The sequence below is a fragment of the Mesoplodon bidens genome, assembly GCF_964165515.1.
Source record: "Mesoplodon bidens genome assembly, chromosome: 9".
Taxonomy (NCBI): Eukaryota; Metazoa; Chordata; class Mammalia; order Artiodactyla; family Ziphiidae; genus Mesoplodon; species Mesoplodon bidens.
In genome coordinates this window covers 63998303-64021041 of record NC_138166.1, presented here as the reverse complement: position 1 = coordinate 64021041, position 22739 = coordinate 63998303, and the positions used below count along the sequence as shown (strand labels likewise).

Here is a 22739-nt window from a genome sequence, read left to right as displayed (position 1 = left end):
TTGACAAATCCACTACCATAACTGCAGATTTTAGCAACCTCTTTTAGTTATTTACAGATCAAGTAGATAAAAAAATCACTAAGGATAGAGGAAATTTGAATCATGCAGGAAACAACCTTGATCTGATGTAAATAATTAATGATACTTCTCAAATCTGGAGCACACATATTTTCAAAGGCACATGGCACATTCTAAAAATGTTATGCATTACACTGTATGTCAAGTTTCATCCAATTTCATAAAACTTAAAACATAGAAGAAGTTAAGCTAGAGAATAATAACAAAGACAAGCCTGGTACTTTTGAAAATTAAAGTTCTAAATAAAAATTTGTGAAAATTGTCAAGAAAGAAATCATAATAGAAATTATAGATTAATTAATCATAATGAGATAGAATGAAAATAATGTCTATCAGGACTTGTGAGATGAAATTAAAGCATTTTTGACAAATACTTATGGTGCCTAAGTGCCTATAATAGAAAAGAGGAAAGTGTGAAGCCAAATTATCCAAGTATCTAACTTAAGAACATAAAAAAGGTGGGGGTGATGTTGCTGAACATGACAGGGTAGGGAACTCCAGTGCTCCATCATTCCAGCAGCTAATGCGCTAGTGAAAACTGTCAGGATCAACTTCCACAGAACTCTGGAATGATGGGTTGGCCAAAAAGTTCGCTCGGGTTTTTCCATAACATCTTACGGAAAAACTCAAACGAACTTTTTGGCCAACCCAATAGTAAATAACTTACAACAACCAGGAGAAAGCTTAGTGAAGAAAGAAGTTGGTGCACTGTAGTAAGAGAGTGCTACAAAGTTTTAAATTGCCCACTTGCCATCCTCCACTCCCCAGGTCAACAGTGGCCACAAAGACACTGCACACCTGGTGCAGGTTGCTAGTGCCACAGGCAGCAAGACAAACCTTATTCTCAAAGAGCTGTGGTTGTTTGTTTTGACCTGTCTGTCTACTTCTAAGGGACTCCTCTGCATGATGGAGAAGAATCTAGGAACCATATTTTCTAGATTCTCTTTCCCTATGTGGTTCCAGGTTAGAGTTTTTCAATGCGAAATTTGAAAAGGAAAAGTGAAGAGAGGCCATTATTGTCAGTAGCCATAGAAGGCAGATGTATGAGCAACTGCAAGGTGTATAGCTTCTCAGGCTTCTGGAAGAGCCTGCTTTGCTTCTGCAGTTGAGACAGTTGATGGGAGCTTTGGCATAGACCCTGAGAAATGCTGCAGTTCCCCAAAGAACATTTAAGAGCCACAAGCTTTGGAGGTATTTCTTTGATCTTCTGGCTTCAGTCTTCTTGATCTTCACTCTTGTAACTCTGCTCACACTTAGGAAAGCACCAAGTTATCTACTCAATCCCTTGATTCCTATAATAATTAGAGTAACTCTGATTTCTAGACCAAATCTTGACTGGTACAGATGAGAAAGAACCCAAATGGAATAGGTTTGGGAAGGGAAGATCAGGAATTAGTTTGGGACATGAATTGTTTGAGATATCTTTTTGCAGCCATGTATAGTAGGGTTGCGTATTCAAGTCTAGAGTTCAGGAGCAAGGACTAGTCTGGAGATATAAGTGGGAGACTTGTTGGCATATAGATGGTATGTAAAGTCATGCTGCTGTGTGAGGCCATTAAGGAAGTGTGACTAGTCAAGAGTAAAGATCTGTGGACCAAGTTCTGGGACACCCAACACTAAGAGATAAGGGAGAAGATGAGGAGCAAGGAAAGGAGATGGAAGGAGGGACCAATGGGTGAGTGAAAAACCAGCAGGGTATGGTGTTCTAGAAGGCAAGTTTGTAAAGTTTTTTGGGGAGGAGGGAGTGATCAACTGTGTCAAATTCTGCTGACAGGTCAATCAAGATGATTGAGAACTGAACATCGGTTATGCTTACCAAAAATACGGAAACTAAAGAAAAGTAGAAAGTTGGAAGAGGAGGATCATACATTCTATCATCACCAAAAACAAGTTATTTGAGTTCATTTTTCCATGTAAGTCTTTACTTTTTTATATAGCTGGAGTTCACTGTGCATATATAATTTTCTATCTTGCTTTTCACTTATTTAGGAGATTTTTTCAAAATTATTATAAATTTATTACTAAAATTATTTTTAATGGTAAACTATATTCTTTGAGTGGATGTAGCGTATGTTATTTAACTGTTCTTTCAAAGTTGGACATTTAATTTGTTTACAATTTTCTACTTTATAAATAGCTTTGCAAAATTCCTTTGCAAAAAGCTTTATCAGCAGTTTTATATGACCTCCTCAGGGTAGATTATCAAAACCTTAACCACTGTTTAAAAGAAATGAACATTTTTAAAGCTCTGTTTTAGGCTTTTGGAAATTAACTCATTAAGCATTACTTTTCACAAGCCCCATTCTTTTTTCTCTGGGTCTGGAGTTGAGAGCTCTCACTTTTCCAGCTCTTTTATTCCAATAATCACTCAGTTCATCTTTTGGAAGAAAGAAGGAAGGCTGGCATGGGGTTTGTAGGGACCATATGTGTGGCACCCAAATATACATTCATTTATTCACTCATTCAGTTATCAAAGTCAGCAAAAAGGAGGAGGGGAACAGGGCTCCGGGATAAGAAACAAGAGGGATGGCCTGCCATGAATGGCACAACAAGTTGGCCTTCACTTTAGCTTTAACCTCCAGGGTAGTCTTTTCTCTGAAACTTCCAGGGCCTCCCCATGATGCACGACCATCTCTGCCTCCACACATGGGTATGTGTGGAGACTGGGGAGGGAACACAGTAAACCATGGATTATTCCTGTGAATCACCCAGCCATGGTGAGGCTCAGGGAAATGGAAAGTCAGAGACTCACTGAAGTTTTACTGGTCATCTGTTGGTTTTGCTTACCCTACCTATATTTCTTCTCCTGATGACAGTATCTCAATTACCTTTCCCAGAGAAGGCCTTAATCCACATGATTTAGGTGGTATTGACTCCATGCCCGCCACCTAGTGTGGACTCATGACCCAATCAGAGTTGTCTACTCCATTGTCATAGTGATTGTTTATTAGCATTAAGGATAATGTAAGCCTAATGCTGCTGAGGTTCCTCGTGGAGAGATCCTGCCTGAGAGAAATACCTTCGCAGGGAAAAATACAACCATTAAATGAGGGAACAAGCAAGAGAAAAACAGGTAGGACCAGTAGGAGTTGACAGAGAACACATTTGCAGGTGGATGTGGGTTTTCAAGAAGACTGAAATCTAAGAACTGCTCTGAAACTTCATAGCCATATAGACCAGTTTGCTGAGAAAGTGTCCTCTGATGAGATACTCCAACTCAGTCTTAAAGAAAAGAAATGATAAATCTAATCTCAGATAGCAGCAAAATCTTCACAATGAGATGTTGCTATTTCAATATCCAGATCTCCGTTGAGAACAGGCATCTATAGTCAAACCATATTTTTCTTGTAACATTTGAAAGAATATAATTTTCCTGACATTAGCAAAGAATTATTTTTCAAATTATGTAAGCTTTCTTTGCCGATTGCCACTCCAAGTTTGTAGATTTGTAGGGCAGGTTAGGTTTTGAAGAGAGTACACGTGTATTCAAAGCTTGAAATATATTCAAGAAGTTCTCCATATTTTCCATCTTAATAAGTGCCTCCCCATCCTCCAAGCTGTCCAAGACCTACACCATGAAGTTAGACACTTCCTGTTCCTCCATTTCCATCAGTCAGCCATCATGAAGGTTTATCTCCTAAAGATTTTTTGAATATATCCACACCTATTGCCATTGCATAGTTCAGAGCAGCATTCTCACTTCTCATCTTGTACCAGAATCATATGGGGAACTTAAAAAAATAGTGATGCCCCAGAGATTCTGATGTGTTTGATCTGGAATGGTATTCAGGAATCCATAGTTTCCAAAGCTCCCTAGCTGACTCTGTGATCCAACCAGGGTTGAGGACCACTGGATTTGAGATCCTTATCATCTTTTTAGGACAATGAAAATAGTCTCCTAAGCTGTTACCTTGACTCCTCCAGTCTGGTTTCTTACCAGTTTGTCTTCCACCAATCTGTCTGTCCATTTCCAGGGGAATCTTTCAGTGAAATTGGTTTCCAGGAGAACCAATCTGATTCCATCACTCTTATGGTTGTGAGCCTTCCGAGTTAATCCCTATGCGTGGCTTGAAACTCAACTCATGGTCGGCTTCCCACCTCCCATCTCCTCAGTATCATCTCCCGTGACTTCCCCCTCCCAGTTTGTTCTGAAGTGGTACCAACGTAGTCTTTGATATTCTAAGACAGAAATATCTCAAGACAGTTGTGAAACTCCGTTTTCTTGAATGTCACATAATTTCTTTCTATAACTGAAAAATTTGTGACTTCCGTGACTCTATAAATGCAGGACTAAGGTAATTTAAATAGCAATCACAGTATATTTGTCATGAAAATAATCTCCACACAATATTGCATTACATCTCTACAGTAACACTAACCAAGAATGATGAATGATGTTAACTATTCTTATAGAATCCACATTTGTACAGAGGTGTGTGATTAAGGTGACCTCACCTCACAAAGGCCTATTATCCACATTCTGCAAGGAAAAAATATATTTTTAAAATTTCCAACCAACTTTTATTTTTCAACATATACTATTTAAAGCCGTTATGGCACTTTTGCTGGGCAGGGGTTCCTGTACAAACACCTGCTAACACTCTAAGTTAATCACCATTTTATCATTCATTTATTTTATCTCTAACTGGATGAGCAGTTTTTGAATTAGTGAGGCAATCATTAAAACCGTTTCATGGGGGCTCGTGAGGGAAGTCCCGAGACAAAGGGAGCGCCGCCGCCGCCAACGCCAACGCCAACGCCTCCAACGCCTCCCCGTCCGCCTCCCTCGCCGGGCCGCGGCCGCCCGAGGGACGCAAACATGTTGGGGATCGCCCTCAGCAGACTCGCCCAGGAGAGGAAAGCTTGGAGAAAAGACCACCCGTTTGGTTTTGTGGCCGTCCCAACAAAAAATCCCGACGGCACGATGAACCTCATGAACTGGGAGTGCGCCATTCCCGGGAAGAAGGGGACTCCGTGGGAAGGAGGCTCGTTTAAACTACGGATGCTGTTCAAAGACGATTATCCATCCTCACCTCCGAAATGCACGTTTGAACCGCCATTATTTCATCCGAACGTGTACCCCTCGGGCACAGTGTGCCTGTCCATCCTGGGGGAGGACAAGGACTGGAGGCCGGGCATCACGATTAAGCACATCTTATTAGGAATACAGGAACTTCTAAATGAACCAAATATCCGAGACCCAGCTCAAGCAGAGGCCTACACGATCTACTGCCGAAACAGAGTGGAATACGAGAAAAGGGTTCGAGCACAAGCCAAGAAGTTTGCTCCCTCATAAGCAGCGACCCGTGGCATCATAAAAAGGAAGGGATTGGTGTGGCAAGAACTTGTTTACAACATTTTTGCAAATCTAACGTTGCTCTCTACAGTTACTGGTCACCAGGGGAGGGTTGGGCGGGCGCCATTTTCCATTTCCGCCCCTGGTACGGTCTCGGCTCGCTGAATCGCCCAGTTTTCCATACAGGGTCTCTTCCTTCAGTCTTTTGTATTCTTGATTGTTATGTAAAACTTGCTTTTATTTTAATATTGATGTCAGTATTTCAACTGCTGTAAAATTATAAACTTTTATACTTCAATGAGTCCCAAGGAGCTAGTTCCTTTGCTCGCGGATGCAGGCATGCTTCACGCCGTCTAGAGCTGCACTTAGCCTTCAGCTGGCTGCACGAAACTGAAAATCAGACCTGCCCCGCCCCGCCGCCTCCTCTCCCAGAGCCCGGCTTGTGTTGCTTAGGAGCCTCAGATCCACAGTCAGCCAGCGTCGCGTTTCCGCATCACTTCCTTTGTGTTTATATGGCGTTTGTCTGTGTTGCTGTTTAGAGTAAATAAGCTGTTTATTTAAAAAAAAAAAAAAAACCAGTTTCATGGATCCCCTTACTCTTTCTAAATGTTGCCCTTGTTATCAAACTTTAACCGATAACATGGGTTAATATTTCAATTCTTTGTCATTTATCTAGAACTTCTCTTTTCTGTCCAAGAACTGTTAACCCTTCACTCTCTGTCTCCTAGCATTGGCAGTTAGTACAAAAAAGTAGTTTTGTGGCTACTTTTCACAAAAGACCAGCCTTGAATCATAAGCGTGTATGTGTATGTGCTGACAAATACACAAAAAGACGTCTAATAGAGACGTGACTGCTGGGCATGTAGTTAACCTCAGGCACTAGTTTTGTGATGTATTCTGCACACTACCCTTAAAGCATGGGTGAGTCAAATCCAGCCTCAGTGAAATTAAAATCAGTGAAATGTATGGGCACCAGAATAGTCCAAAAGTGACCCTAAGATTCTGTTACGGATAAATAGAATAGTCCAAAAGCAAGTTGGGAATTCTCACCGAGTGGCCTAGGTGATGAGCCAGTGGGGACAGTGGGTTTTCCCCAGGTCAAGAAGTGGGACTGCACCTGAACTCAACTCCCATGGGTCTCAAGCTGGCAGCTGGCTTTCCTAAACAACTGCGGTAAACAACTGACCTCTACACCAGACTGCCTAGTGGTCGAGGCCCTTTTTCTGCCACCACCACACCCTTCCCCCCACTGATAAACTTGTTCTATCCCTTGATAAATAACAAAGGAGAGCAACTAGGGAAACTGGGTCCCTCCCCTGGAAGGTATACTCTGGCCAGTCCCAGCACTCCCCGGGGTAAGACATTAGGGAAATGTGCTCTTTTTACTAACCCTCGCTTTGCAAATTTCATCAAAAAATCTGTCTTTTACCCATAACCAGTGAGGTGAACTCCAACCTGAGCCCTATTACCTGATAGACATTCAGTGTCAAGTGTGAATTCTGGAAACTGAGAATTCAAGTTGTTACTGCGCACCATGCTGTCCTGTGCCCATCTCCTTCTTGCACATTCTATTCTGCCTACAATCCATTCCTCCTTTGGGCACCTGGAAAACCTCTGCTGAGACTTCAAGATCCATCTGTGCAGAATTAACTCTCGTCCCCTGGCCTTCATCTAAAGCAGAGAAAATCATCACCCTCTCCACTGTGCTACCAAAGTTGCAACAGACCTAGGCCATTCTCAGTATTGGGACATCGTTTTCCATGATTGGCCCACTCTAGGAGCCAGGGATTTACCCTAACTATTCATTTTTAATGTACAATTACTTTTTTATTGCATAAGTAATATGTAATGATGAAAAATTAAAAAGTATCGAAAAGCAAAACATGACCCATAGATAAACACTTTCTAACGCTTTGTTGATACCTTTTCAGATTGTATTTAATAGAAATGGCCTGATGCAGTACCAGTTTCCTGAAACCTACTCTCTTTTCTTACTAGGCAGACATGGCATCTCATTGTTATTGTTTTTTGCATTTATTTAGTTCATGACATTAAACATTTAAAATAGACAGTGGTGGGCTTCCCTGGTGGCGCAGTGGTTGAGAGTCCGCCTGCCGATGCAGGGGACATGGGTTCGTGCCCCGGTCCGGGAAGATCCCACATGCCGCGGAGAGGCTGGGCCCGTGAGCCATGGCCGCTGAGCCTGTGCGTCTGGAGCCTGTGCTCCGCAACGGGAGAGGCCACAACAGTGAGAGGCCCGCATACCGCAAAATAAATAAATAAATAAATAAATAAAATAGACAGTGGTGAATTGCATTTCCTTTATGTGTTTTCCTATTCACATATTTGTGTTTATTTTTCTATTAGGTATTTTTCTTTTTATTATTGATTTGTAGGAAGTCCTTATTTGGTGAGTATGTCAACTCTCTATCAACTATGCAAATACTACTTATACTATAAATATTTAAATTAGTTTATAATTTTATTTTTAAAAATTTTTACTTCATAATTTAAATTTTATGCTTTATATTTTTGAATTCAAATCTGTTAGTCTTCCTTAATAATTTCTACCTTGATGTCCCACTTAGAAAAATTCTTCCCCACCCTAATTATTGAAATAGTTTTCCTAAAAGCAATTTCATGTTTATGTTGGAATTTTAACTCTATTTTGATGCTTATCTTAGTATGGCTTCCTCCTTTCTTCCTTTCCTTTCTTCATTCCTCCAGCAAATGTTTTTTAAGTACCCATTCTGTTCAGACACTCAATTTTTTGGTACTGAGGAAACATCGATGTATAAGGATGACACAGTTCTATCTTCACAGAGTTAACATTGTAGTGAGAAAAACAGATAAAAACACAAAAACCAAATAATATAGATTATAATGGCACAGAGGGATAAGTGCTCTAACAAAATATCAAGCGGTGTATTGACATTGAATCGAGTGGAAGTGTGTTATATAAATAAGCCAAAGATGGTCTCTGTATATTAGCTCCTAGGTTGCTTGTTTCTTCATTGCAGACTGAGATCCATTAGCTCAAAGGCGCACTGGCACCAACTCAAGTTTTTACATCTAATTATTTTATATATAGCCCATATAAGCAGATTTTTAGCCACTGACAGCCTTCCTGTTTTGTATACCCTGAAAAACTGTGCCCAACATCTGTTAGATTTATAGCCATAGCTATAGCCATAGACTAAAAAGACCTCAAGCAGATGCTGTCAACTTTGGAACTCCCTGACCTAGACTCCCTGCTGTGCTGCTGAATGACATCACCTAGACACATAAACCCCTCTCTGATCTCACTCCCACCTTACCTTCCTTCCCTTCTGAATGGTGACCCCTGCACCGTAGCCACTTGACAGTCTGGCTGTGAGGGACTTCCTCACATGCAAACTTGTCAAAGCGGCACCGAAATAAAGCTTGTGTGTGTTACTGGTACCTAGTGGTCACATCTTTTTCATTGATCAACCCCCAAATCCCTTAAACCCTCTACAGGGTGCTATTTTAGTTAGGAAGACCAAGGAAGACCTCTCTGTGGAGGGAACACTGAGCAGAGACAAGGAATAGCTTCGGGAGAAGACTTCAAGTCAGAGGGCCAAGCCAGCACAGAGGGCTGCAGGCAGCACAGAGTTAAGTATGTGCAGGAAAGCAGGAGGGCTAATCTGCTGGAGCACACATCCTGCTCTGATTATTCAACCACCTTTCTTTCCCCTTGTTCATTTCAAAAGCATTTTTCTTATTTCCTAAAGTCCTATGTATATTTGATTTTTGTCCAGCTTTTCATTCTGTTCCTTCATTTTTAAATCTTAAGCCAACATGGCCTTGTTTCAAGATGAGCAGTTACATTTTACTTGTTTCCCTTGTTATAAATTTCTTGGAAAAATATCAAGAATATGTGTTTCCAGATGTGCTTTAAAATAGTATCTGCTAGTTTTAAAATTAAAAATCCAATTAGAGTCTTCATCTGAATTGCATGGAACCACAATTTTAATTGCAGTCTTTACAATGTGGACTTTTCTGACCAGAAACATTGAATGGATTTTCAATTATTAAATTTAAAAAATGTCACTAAGTTAACTTCTATTGATATAATTTTCTTCATATAAGTCACTACATTTATTTTAAAGTGTATTCATATGCATTTTGTGTTATTGAAAATGCAATCTTTAGTTTTTTATTATATTTTCTAATAAGTTATTGCTAGTATATAGAAAAGCTAATTGCTTTTTATATTTGTTGTTTTTATAATCAGCTACTTTAATTAAATCTCTTATTAGGACCAATGGGATTTCCAAACAATCTTGTGTTTCCTTCTAAAGTAGTCACATCATTTGTAAACTGATAATTTCACTCATTTTTGTTTTCACTTACACCATTTATTCTGTTGTCTTCTTATTGGATTGTATTAGCTAAATTCCTTAGAGAGTTTCCTTTTGAACTACAGAAACTTTGTATGTGTTCATTGATTTTTCTATCAGAGGTTGTTCTATTTTTTCAAGATGTTTAAGTCTTGTAAAGTTCAGGGATATAGCTCTTCACTGGGATTGAACATACTTTGATTCTTTTATTCACAAGGAGATGGAGATTTTAGGACACAGAGAGGCAAATAGAGATCAGTCAATGGGCTTTGCTCCTCCTCTAGTCCCTCTCAAGTGGAAGTCTCCAGAGATCACCACACTGACACAACTCCAGGGCAGGTGGGATGCTTGCATAGACTGGATCCTGGGGCTGACAAGGCTCCCTGGGAGAGGATGATGTGCTTAGGAGTGTTTTACTCAGAACTGAACCTCCGGTGGGGGAAATAGGTGATGGTTCTTGCAAAAGGTAGGTGGGAGGGGTTAAGACACCCTGATTAATATCCTTAGGTCAGAAACTGTGGGCACACTCTGAAATCGAATCTAACTTTCAGTTTTCTCTTGGAAGGCAGAGGAGCAAGTTTCTCTACTCTCCTTAAAAAAGCAAGCCAAAATGCGTTCTAAACAAAGAGCTGTAATGAGAAATTTTACGTTCTCTCTCTGCTCCTATTTGCAGCTTATCTGAGAAGTGACCCATAGAAACCGTGGTTAAGTGCCACAGTCTTCAGGCCGATGGGCTTCCTGTGAGAAGAAAAACAGTGGATATAGTTGTCAGGGATCTCAAGCCCAGCAGAGGGGTTTTTCCTGAGGGTCTTTCATAACATCAAATTTGGAGCTGAGAGTATTTCTTCAGAGATGCTGTCGCTTTTGTTCAGATACTTGGATGGTTTCTGAAAAACCTTAGATGAGCAGACAAGAGTTGAGGGAGAATTTTGGCCAGATCAAAGTCCAGTTATTTTTGGAGACTAAGACCAGAGCACTAGCTCCACCTAGAGCTTTTGAACTTTGTCAGGGGCTGAGACACTGCCCCATCTCTTGGTTTTCTGAGTTCTGGGATGGAGAATGGATTCTTGATGGGTATCCCTTCTACTTACTACAAAGGAGGTTTTTGTTTTTCTTCCCACAGCTGCTCTGAATATGGTAAGAAAGTCTCAATTTTTTCTTTTTTTCTTTTGCCACATGGATAGCACTCTTTCCTATCATCAAGGATATATATATATATGTACCCATTTCCCCCTATATTTATGTTATATTATTTCAATAACAATGTTTTGGGGGAGGGCAACTAAACACACGTAGGCTCAATTAGCCAAGTTGAAATGGCTCTTAATAGTGTGGTGGTGTGCTTCCAATCCATGCATTTATAAACAACCCTCAGATCAAGACTTTATAAAAATAAAAATGATTTGTGAGATTGACTGACCCTATATTCAAATAAGATCTATGTGCCATTTATTTATCTCATGCACTGTCATCCACTCAGCCACTTGCTTATTTGTTCATTCAATGAGTCTTTAATAGTATCTTTATTGAGTATCTTATTCGGCACTTGATCAAGATATTGTGGTGGTGGTTATACGAATTTACATATGTGGCAAAATGGCATAGAGCTATACACACACATTTTACCTATGTCAGTTTCCTGACTTGATATTGTATGCAAAATGTTGTACACACATCATTGGGGAAACTAGATAAAAGGTATGAGGACCTCACCCCACTGTTTTTGTAACTTCCTTTGAATTTATTATTATTTCAAAATAAATTTTTAAAAAGCTAACAAGATGAACATGAGTCTTTCCCCACTTGGAGATCATCGTTTATAAATGAATTATAAAAAGCTGCACGTGTTGAAGATTAGCATCCACTTCTTTTTAAAAAAAATAGATTTAATTTTTTAGAGCAGTTTTAGGTTCACAACAAAATGGAGAGGAAAGTACAGAGTTCCCATATACCCCCTACCCCCGACATGCACAACCTCTCCCCCTATCAACATCCCCCGCCAGAGTGGTACATTTGTTACAATCAATGAACCTCCAAAGTCCATGGTTTACATTAGGGTTCATGCTTGATGTTGTACATTCTATGGGTTTTGATAAATGTATATAATGACATGAATCTACCATTGTCATATCATACAGAATAGCTTCACTGCCCTAAAAATCCTCTGCACTCTGCCTATTCATCCCCCCCTCTCTTCTAACCCCTGGCAACCACTGATCGTTTTACTCTTTCCAGCTTAATTTTAGAATAGAATGGTTTTAGAATAGTTTTACCTTTTCCAAAATGTCATATAGTTGAATTCATACAATATGTAGCCTTTTCAGATTGGCTTCTTTCACTTAGTAATATGCATTTAAGTTTTCTTCCACGTCTTTTTATGGCTTGATAGCTCATTTCTTTTTAGCGCTGAATAATATGCCATTGTGTAGATGTTCCATAGTTTGTTTATCCATTCATCTACTGAGGGACATCTTGGTTGCTTTCAAGTTTTGGCAATTATGAATAAAGCTGTTATAAAAATCCATGTGCAGGTTTTTGTGTGGATATAAATTTTCAGCTCTTTGGGTAAATACCAAGGAGTGTGATTGCTGGATTGTGTGGTAAGAGTATGTTTAGTTTTGTAAGAAACTACCATTTTGCATTCCCACCAGCAATGAATGAGAGTTCCTGTTATTCCACATCCTCACTAGCATTTGATATTTTCTGTGTTCTGGATTTTGGCCATCCTAATAGGTGTATAGCAGTATCTTGTTGTTTTAATTTGCAATTCCATAATGATATATGTGGAGCGTTTTTTCATAAGCTTATTTGCCATCTGTATATCTTCCTTGGTAAGGTGGCTATTCAGGTCTTTTGCCCAATTTTTAAAATGGTTTTCTTTTTTCTAACTATTGAGTTTTAAGAGTTCTTTGTATATTTTGGTTAACAGTCTTTTATCAGATGTGTCTTTTGCAAATATTTTTTCCCAGGCTGTGGCTTGTCTTCTCATTATCTTGACCCACTTCCTGTTCATTAACAAGCTGGTGACAACAATTAGCTTGCATAGTGCACTAAACAGCCTCTCCACGGGGTTTTGCCCACATTCTGGGGACACTACTGTTCTCTTGACTACATGAGCAGTTCTGTGTGGGGGTTCTGACTAGGAGCACAGGCTTTGGGATGTGTCATCCTGGGTTTAACCTGGGTCTACTCTCCATGAGGTGCATAAATACTTACTTAATCTCTCTGTTCTCAGTACCCTCAGTCACAAATGGAGATCAAACCAACACTCATCCTAGGGTGGCTGTCAGGATAGAATGAGCTAATTCCAGTAGGGGATTTGGCATGGCACAGTTGATGGGACATAGTCAGTTCTCTAAAAGTGTTATTATGGGTGTTCTGATATGTATTGTGATGTCTTTTTTTGGCTGAGTGTCTTAATTACTAAGTTTTACTCTTAGAAGTATGTTCTCTTTTTGGAATATGAGTGATTTCAGGAATGGTTATGAAAGCTGTATCTACAGTCACCTTGGTGACAGTCAGCAGTCTACTGTTCTGAGCTTGTGCTGAGAAGGGGTTTAGAGGTCCCCACCCTTTTTTGTTCCTGTTTAAAGTGGAATTTAATTGGATTATTAACTTGGGTAGCTTGATAACACGTGTTGTGTGTTACCATTAGACATTTCTCTCACCTAACTCCATGGGCAACAGACATATGGGGATTTGTTCTTAGTTCTGTCCAAGAAAATGAGGGCTTCACTGCATACTATATTACTATCTAACATTTCATATAATATAATGATAATAATAATTACTTCCACTTATTGATTACCTACTGTAATCCTGACACTGGTCTAAGCACTTTGCATATATATATTAGCTCATTAATTTACATATATTATTATCACACCCACTTGATAAATGGGAAAACTGAGACTTAGTTAATTGGCTTGCCACCTTCACCCAGTTGGTGACACAAAGAGCTGGGATTTGACTCTGGACCCTATGATGCCATGTTCCTAACCACTATGTGCATACCACCACCAAATACCTGACTCGAGATTCTCAAAACATTGTTCCAAAACCACTTGGGTAAGGAAAACTTTGAAGGGGTTGTTTAAAGAAATCCAGCTTCCTGGGATCCCCCCCACCAACACCTATTGAACCAGGCTGTCTGCTTTCTGTCCCTTTCTGAACACATCTTATCCCCACAAATGTTTTACACTTATCAGAAGAAAGAAAACTTCCAGATCATGGGAGGAGAGAACAGATGTCAGGAAGTAAAGTTGTGTGGGCTTATTGGTAGAACTAAATGAGTTTATAGCCAACTATGAACAAAGGCTGCCAAACTCTAAGGGAAAACTTACATAATATGTTTCCTTTCTCTAGCATTCTCAGGTTTGTTTTTCTGAATCTGTTTCTGTGGCAATATGGTTATACTATTTTAGAGTTTTTCCTTTATACTAGTTATGCCGAAGGTGGTGAAAAGAAAAGTCAACATTAATTACCCTTTTCGAGAAACCAGCCGGTAACTCAGGTTTGGATGACTTTGAAGGCAAAGGTCAAAGCAAATGTTTAATAGGTCTTTCTTGATAATAGCATATTCTTTAAAATAAAAGCCTAACTCCTCAGTGTGGGAGGTAGATGGGTTTTGGTTCAATCAAATGGACAAATTTCCTCCCTGATATCTGTAGAAATTGTTACCTTCTTCATGTTGATTGTTATAAAGATAAAATGAGATAGGTTTGTAATAGGGTCTGGCAAACTAAGAAATATTCATATTATTTCATTATGATTATCATTGTTATTGTTAGAAATTATCTCTGGTAAGAAATGTTGAACAGGTCAAGTGAAAAACAGTCTTTTTTTGATAAAGAACTTCAATGAAGATTTGGAATGGAAATCCCATTGACCTGTCATATTGACTTAAAAATTCTGCTAAAAATAGATAATTACAGGCTACTGTATTGTGTGCCATTTAGAAATTTGTGCCTCCTTCACCCTGCATATAAAAGGATGCTTTGTTCAAATCCTCTGGCACTTGGGGTCTTCAGGGAGAACCTGTCAGTGTGATGGATCTTCATGTTCTGACAGGAGCTCCCATCTGCTGGATGGTATTTTGGATCAGGTCCTTGTGGGAAAGGACCATTCCCAGTGAAGGTCACAGTGATTTTTACTGGGTAATGGGACATTGTTCTGTTATTGTAAGTCATTGGGGTCAAATGAAAATTTTCTGGAAATAGTAACTGTGCTGTGCTTGGCTGGTCCAGGATTCTCAGGAGTTCTCCATTCAGGTGTAAATGAGGTGCTCAGCACAGAATAAGCCTTTTCTGCAAAGCAGCCTTGGGCAGCCTGTCTGGAAACTGCTATAGCCAGGATGGATGGATTCACTTTGACATAATGTGCTCAGAGTTTCCAGAGGGAATTATGCTTTCCTCTCCCTTTGAAAATGTTAATTCAACTTTGGTGGGTGTGTTTGCAATTTGGCTGGGAAAGGCCACTGTAAGACAGGTCAAATAATGGGACACACACTTCTGGCTGAAATGGCCTTCCCTCCCTCTCCATCTGGCTGACTCATCCTTATTTTAAACTCCAAGGAAGCATGATTTCTTACTGCACTGTAGGTATCTGCAGCCTCACTCCCATAAGTAACCAATCTTCAAGCTCATCATTTCTTGTCTTTGGAATCACTCAAGTCTGCCCACTTTTGCCCATTCCCACTGCCACTTCCTGGCTTCTGGCTGCCATAATCTCTCATCTGATTTGCTTCAATAACTTTGCCTCTTATATTGGCCCTGCAATCCTGTTTCTACCCTTGAAAATCTAATTATGTCACAGCCTTATTTAAATCGCTTACATGCAACTTGCAGAAAAACTGGAAAATCCACATGAGCCAAACAAACTAGGATAAAATAGAAAATAACAAGCATGCAAAAGCTTGCCATCTAGATATAACAACTACTAACATTCAACTGCAGAAATTTTTAGAATTTATTTTCTATTTACATGCATATATTTTTTTCTAAAGTAGAATTATACTGTAAATAGTGGGGTTTAAGTTGCTTTTTTCTTTTTAACATGACAACATATTGTAAACAAACAGGACAGGGGATCCTTGGAGAAAGAGAACCAGGCATGGCTTTCTTGACATAAGAGAAGCCATTTTTGGCCTAAACCATTTTGTGATCTAAGCCTGGCCACAATGCTTGCCCTTGAACACGTCTCAGTAATTAATGATCTTAAAGGAACAAAAGAACAAACAACTATTATCAGGCAAAAGAAGAAGCAATAACAAAGATTATATATCAGTTGTTAAAGACTCCCAGTTTTGTTTTAATGGTAAAGATTATTCTAAAGTGTTCAACCACCAGATCAACCGGAACTCAATGAATGATGATATCAACGTTTTCTGACCCTCGTGACTTCTATCAACTAAAGCTTGGACTCAGTGGACCACCCAAGCCCCTTCATGAATATGCATGTACCCTTAGCTTAAAACTTCCCCAGTTTTGCTGTTGGGGAGACACTGCTTTGGCAAAGAGTCTCTGTGTTCTCCTTATTTGCTGCAAGTAATAAGAAATCCTTCCTTCTCCCGATGTTTGGCTTGGTTATGTCTTTTGGCTTGACACCTACCAAGAAGTGAACCCATATTTTGCGTAACAATATCACAGCTTATTACCCTATAAATGGACATTATCTACATTGTTCTATTTTATTTCTTCGTAGATATAAATTATTGTTTATATAACCAATGCCACCACTGTTTTATTCTTATTCTATTTTTTTTTTCATTTTGTAACTAACACTGTAAATTATATCCTTGTTTAGAAACCATTATACCATCCTTAAATAATGGCTTGGGGGAAATTTTTCTACTCATAGAATTGTTGCGCTAAAGGGTATGTACATTTATATATATCCTTTTTCTAGTATAATATTTGATACATGTTTTCAGTTTACAACCACATGTACCAATTATTTATGAATATCTGTGTTTTAGTAATTTTAGGACTTCTGTACATGAATGACTTCTTCAGTTTTAGGCCTTTAATTCTGCTCCAAATCTCCACTAGTTGTGGAAAACATTTACATATATTTTTAAATATTCAATACTAAGGCCATGGTTTTTACACCACTGTGAAACCAAACAGGAACCTGTGGGGCCCTCCCAGGTACAAAAGCCCCTCATGTCCCCCATTTCTTGTTTGTAGAAAAAAAGCTTTAGTCTCCCAGCCCTTCCCTGAGTTCTAAAGACCAGACTCAACCAGTTACTAATTAGGGAAGTGAGGGCATGCAGAAACAAAGGAAAAGCAGTCAAGATCAACAGTTCAGCAATAGTTCCTCCTCAAGGGATATATATATAACAATCTGACATGTATCTTTAAGTTGTTCTGCAGGAACGAAGACCCCTGCCACTGCCCAGGTGGAGGATGGTGGTATAACCCAGACTGGTCGGAACCAGAAGGTTGATAATTAAGATTACTGAAACACCACCCTGTTACCTTACCATGAACCAGTCAGAAGAAGGTCCATGAGATGGCCATGCTCCTATGATCCCCTCCCCTAACACTGTCTTTAAAAACCCTTGCCTGAAAGCCATGGGGTGTTTGGGTCTTTTGAGCATGAGCTGCTCATTCTCCTTGCTTGGCACCTGCAATAAATGCTGCAGTTTCCTCCACCACAACCTGGTGTAGGTAGATTGGCTTGGCTGTGAGGCAGGCAAGTGGATCCAAGTTTGGTTTGGTTACAAATGTATACCTGCATTTGTCATTTTGTTATGTTCATACAGTAAAGGTAGCTTGGAAGCCTAAGAAATCCCTGAGCCCCCAAACTATCCCTTAAGATGATAGATGTCTTCTTCTAATGATCTGATACTTGGTTTACGGTGGGTATTGTAAGTAAACAATTTTGTACTGCCTAAATCTTTGAGAACTTTTCCTTCGATCTTTATAATTGCAGTGCCTGGCACATAAAATAAGTATTTGTTGAGTGAATGAATAAAAATGCTTTGATAAGACATGACTAGATGATGGTGGAGGTGGGGATACCCCAGGTATATTTTCAGTTACTATGCCTAAGTATGGTAAGCTCTTGGAATCTGCTTCCACAAGCCTCTTTCTCCCCTTTTTTGCAAGCTCAGGAAAGATTTCTTATGTTATAGGTTTGATTCTGCTTTTCTCTATTTTTGTTTCTCTTCCAGGAACACTCTCTGCTGACTTTATTCCTATCTCCTCTTACTTTGTTTTGACTTCCTTATCCTTTCACTTGGCATTCTGGAAAGGCTTCTCAAACCTGCCCTTCCAGTAATTGATGGGATTTTCTGCACCACGAATTGACCTTTTTTGGTTGTCGTTGCCTCAGGCTTTGTTTTAGTGGCTCCTTTCCCCACAATGGCGCCTTTCGTGCCATCCTCTTCCTTTCCTCTCCCTGCCTTTTTGCTTACAACACTGTTCCTGCTTATGCTTTCTTACATCTCTTCATGACACTAAAACACTTCCTTGAAATATCTTTTTTTCTAGTCATTGAGGTATACTTTTTTAGAGATGTCTTTTTCTTCGGAGCCTTCCAGATGTTATTTCTTTTTTCTTGGTATAAATTATGCTTCTATAGTTACAAATGATTTGATGGATTTCTTCTTTTTCTCAAAAAATAACCAGATTTCTTTTCAGATTTGATGCTTAGAAGCAGATAGGGTAAATGAATGACTCTTATTCCCACTCTCTGTTCAGCATATGGTGAAGCAATAATAACCATCCTTTATTACATCCGGAGGCCAGGTCAACGTGCACAAACAGCTCCAGGCCAACTCCAAGTTTCTGATGGGTCTTTATCCAAGGGAACTCATCCCTCTCTTTCAATTGCCTTATTCTTTAGGAGTCTTAATTATAGTAGTTAGGTATATACACACACCCCCCACACATACCACATCCACATACATATATACACCAAACACATACCACATACACACACACATACACGTATCACATACACACATTGCATACTCACACATACATATTCACTCAGTACATGATACACACACACACCATACAATACAATGCAACACATACCACACATTATGCATGCTACATGCACACACAGGTGTACACACATATACTACATGCCCCACGTGCCACACCCACACACATACCACACCACAGAAAACCACACAACTCCCACCCACTCCCAGTGTGGCCCATTACCAGGGGACTTCTCTCTGCTCATACACCCAGTTCCTCACTTGTGGGACTACATATCACATTATATCCTGAGTCTGTTCCTACATCCTGACCATTTTCCTCCTGGGACTTGTATTCTTTCTAGAAAGTAGTTAATGAGGTAGAGTCCATCCTCTGCTTGCCTCAGAGCCTGGCAGCATCTAAGGATGAGCTTCTCCTCGATGGGTGGGTCAGATCCGGCTGCAGACAATGCCTCTGTCTCACATTTGTTGACAGTCTGTGTTTTGCATGGCGCAGAGGCTCCTTGGCTTAGTGTTTCTCAGTGCAGCTCCATCTGCTTTATAAGTAGTGTCTATTCCTCTCTGATTCAGACATTAGGTTGTCTGTCAATGATGGTTTTCAACAGTAGTGAGAGTTTTCATTTTTTCCCATATTTTTAAAGTGAGAAAATGGGACAGGTTGTATTGAAGGCTGTTAGCCAGGCACAGTCTTGAGCTGGAAGTCCATCTAGATTTTTTGCATAAGAAAAGGAAAACAGTCTGTCTGGCAGAAGTATGAGAATGCATTTGGGATCCTAGTTAAAGAATCAGGTATGAAATATACATTTATTTAGTCAGGTGCCAGCTGTATGAAAAATCCCTTTCTTGTTTCCCATAATATTTCTGAAACTTCTTAACAGTGCATAGAGGCAAAATATCATCATTATGCAGGGACAGCGTGTTATCGCTTTTTGGGGGGGGACAGATCTTTTCTAGGTCACCTGCTGCTTCAACATAGCTCTGAACACTCTAGCATGCTAACCATCTGACTCTATTCTCCTAAGTCGTGAGAGAGAAAACGGCTTTGCAGCAAATTATGCCAGGCATCAGCATTTAAATGAAAGGAGGGACAGGCTTCCCTCCCACCCTTCCCTTGAGAGGTGCAGGGATGGGAGGGTGTTTGCATACCGAGCACATGTGCTCTGAGGGTCTTTCTCCTCACTCTAGCCCTCTGACAACTAGTGAGGTTACCATTTCATTCCCCACTCATTGTATATACCTCCCCAGTGCCGTTATTAGGTACTGAGTACTCATTCACTCCTGGCATAGTCACCATACGCCATGAGCTCTGGATAAACTTACAGAACAAACCCCATCTTCCACCATTCTCTGCTCCGTGCTGTCTCTGGACACAAACTCCAAGGACTCCTTGGAGTCTTCATCTTAAATCTTAATTATGAAAAAGCAATTTTTAACCTTTTTGGGCCTTTGAGACTTGAATGATGTATTCTGGAGCTAAGGAATGGATAGTTTCAGAACAGTCCAATCACAGAAAACAATTCTCTAACACAGAGGTCTTCAGGTGGGGTCTGGGGACTCCTGGGGTCCCTTGAGGCCCTTTCTGGGGAGGGGGGATGGTCTGCAAAGTCAAAACTATTTTTACAACAATGCTAAGATGCTATTACTTTTTCTCTCATTCTTTCATATGGTGTTTTCCAGAGGCTACATGATATGCCTCTGTTTCTCTGACACCAACTGGCTATTCAATGGTCCAACTCAATCCTGACGCTGACTGTCAGAGTTGGTATGGACTTCACAGGTTAAGAGTTCAGTCCCACAAGAATGCCCACTTCAGACACCTGCCACAAATAGGGAGCTCAGGTGACCCACACTTCTGCCTGGCTGCCTGCAGATTTGGGTGCTCCCACAACCTTCCCTGCCCCTGTTTGATAATTCATTAGAACCACTCACAAATCTCAAGAAAACCCTTTACTTATGTTCACCAGTTTATTATAGCCAATACAACTCAGGAAACAGAAGAGAAGCACAGGGCAACGTGTAGGGGTGCACACATGGCTTCCATACCCTCTACGGGAGCACCGCCCTTCACCACTTTGATGTGTTCACCAACCAGGAAGGGTCTCAAACCCTGTTTAGGGGATTTTATGGAGGTTTCATTACATTCATTCCATTACATTAAATCATTGGTCATTGTTAATTGAACTCAATCTCCAGTCCCTCCAGAAGGGGTGGAGCTGAAGTTTCCAACCCTCTAATCACAGGGTTGGTTCCTCTGTGTACCAGCTCTCACCCTGAAGCTATCTGGGTGAAGCTATCTGAGTATGCCCTCCAAGACTCACCTCATTAGTATAAACGCAGGTACAGTTGAAAAGGGCTTCTTAGGAATAACAAAAAGTGCTTCTCTCACCCCCATCGCTCAGGAAATTCCAGGGATTTTAGGAGCTCTGAGCCAAGGATGAGACAAAGATTAAATATATATGTATTTCCTACTATATCACACATATAATAGCATAACTGACTGATGAAGAAGCAAAGCAATCTTTTTTTTTGGAAAAAAAGTTACTTTTCATAATGTATGTTATTTCTGTTAATATTTTATTACCGTTATTTAAAATAAATTAATAAAAATATTTTTAATTTCTCAATTTTACTTTCCAAAATGGTAAATAATTCTAGAGATAAGTTAATCCACATAAACAACAGTTCTTTGGGAGCCTCAATATTATTTTAAAGTGTGTAAACTAAATATTTTAAACTTCTGCTCTAAAATATGATGCCCAAATAAATCCCAGCTAGATTTGCTCATCCATTGTGTTTATTCCTATGTTTATACTCCCCCAAAGGGCCACAGTGGCACATTTAGAGGTCCAGGCGATCTCAAATCCTTTAACTGGGGGGCAGGGTGGGCATTTGACATATTTATTGGCCCTCAAAATCCCCCATGCAGGACGTGTCCTAATAAAAATGCCTTTGGTTCCAAAGCCCACACTTGCTGGCTGTGCACTCTGATTACTTCCTGTTCGCTGATGAATAGTTCCTCAGATTACTGTTATAAACTCTGCAATCCCAGGATTTAAAAGTAGTCTCCTCCTCGGGTGAGACCCTGAAAACCCTACGAGGCCTCTGGTGGTACGACTCATTTGGGGACATGGCCCATTCAGAGCAGCCCTGCTCCAAATGGTACTTCCACAGTGAGCATCTCTGGAGTTCCCAGGGCTCTCATTTGGATCCTTTTCTTTCTCAGCTGCTTCTCAAATCCTCAGGCTTTTCATCCTCTCTTATATCTCCCCCTTGTCTAACCTGTTTTCAGAAAAGAAATCTGGGAAATTCATTTGTACTGAGGTAAATGTGACCGATAACTCTTGCTATATATCTTCTCCCTGGAATTTTTGTATTTTAACTAAACGAATGTGCCCTGCCTTACAAAACTTTAGACATGAGAATGTGAATGGTGGTAAAATGTTTTTGGTAGTGGGAGTTTTCTGGTATCCAGTAAAGCGCACCAAGAAAGGAATTGTCTGACTTCTCTCCCTCTAAGAGAAGCCCTCGTTCACAAAGCAGCAGCTGCAGGGCTGCATGTAATCTGCTCCTGAACACCCCGGCTAGGCGTGAAGCAGACAAGAATAGTGGCAAGTAAGAGACAGAAGGGAATTAGGACTCTCAAGCTGTGATACCCTCATCCCAGAGCGAGACCCCACAGTGCAGTTCTGTACTCCCAGGAACTGTGTGGCAGGTGTGGAGAGGGGAGAAGTGACCTGTCTTAGGCATTTAGATGGGAAAAGGGGGGAAAGGGGGTAGGTAGGGATACCCGTCCAGTACTTTAAAGGGTCCTGGTTAAATCGTGACATCTAGCATTATTTAGGACTCATGTATCAGACACGGTACTTAACACTTTTCTTCCTGATCCAGTATAATTCTCGTACTGACCTCATGAAAAAAGAAATACTTTCATCTCCATTTGACAGATGAGGAAATAGAAGCAGAAAGAAGTCAAATAACCACCTTGCAAGATCTCCCAGTAGAAAATGGGAGAGCAAGGATTTGAAGCAGAAACACTGTCTCTGCAACCTGC

At 40.2% G+C, this 22739-nt stretch overlaps 2 protein-coding genes across 2 annotated transcripts in view; one reads left to right on the top strand and one right to left on the bottom strand.

The window, feature by feature from the left end:
- The window catches only part of NPSR1 (neuropeptide S receptor 1), a gene marked incomplete at both ends in the record, with an annotated part of 117469 nt that overhangs the window by 60353 nt on the left and 34377 nt on the right, over positions 1–22739 (bottom strand). The gene's annotated exons all lie outside the window — the stretch shown is intronic.
- LOC308622487 (SUMO-conjugating enzyme UBC9-like) lies at positions 2280–5476 on the top strand. Its single transcript, XM_081243946.1, has one exon. It carries the CDS (start codon positions 4772–4774, stop codon positions 5372–5374), a length of 603 nt encoding a protein of 200 aa, XP_081100072.1. The 5' UTR covers positions 2280–4771; the 3' UTR covers positions 5375–5476.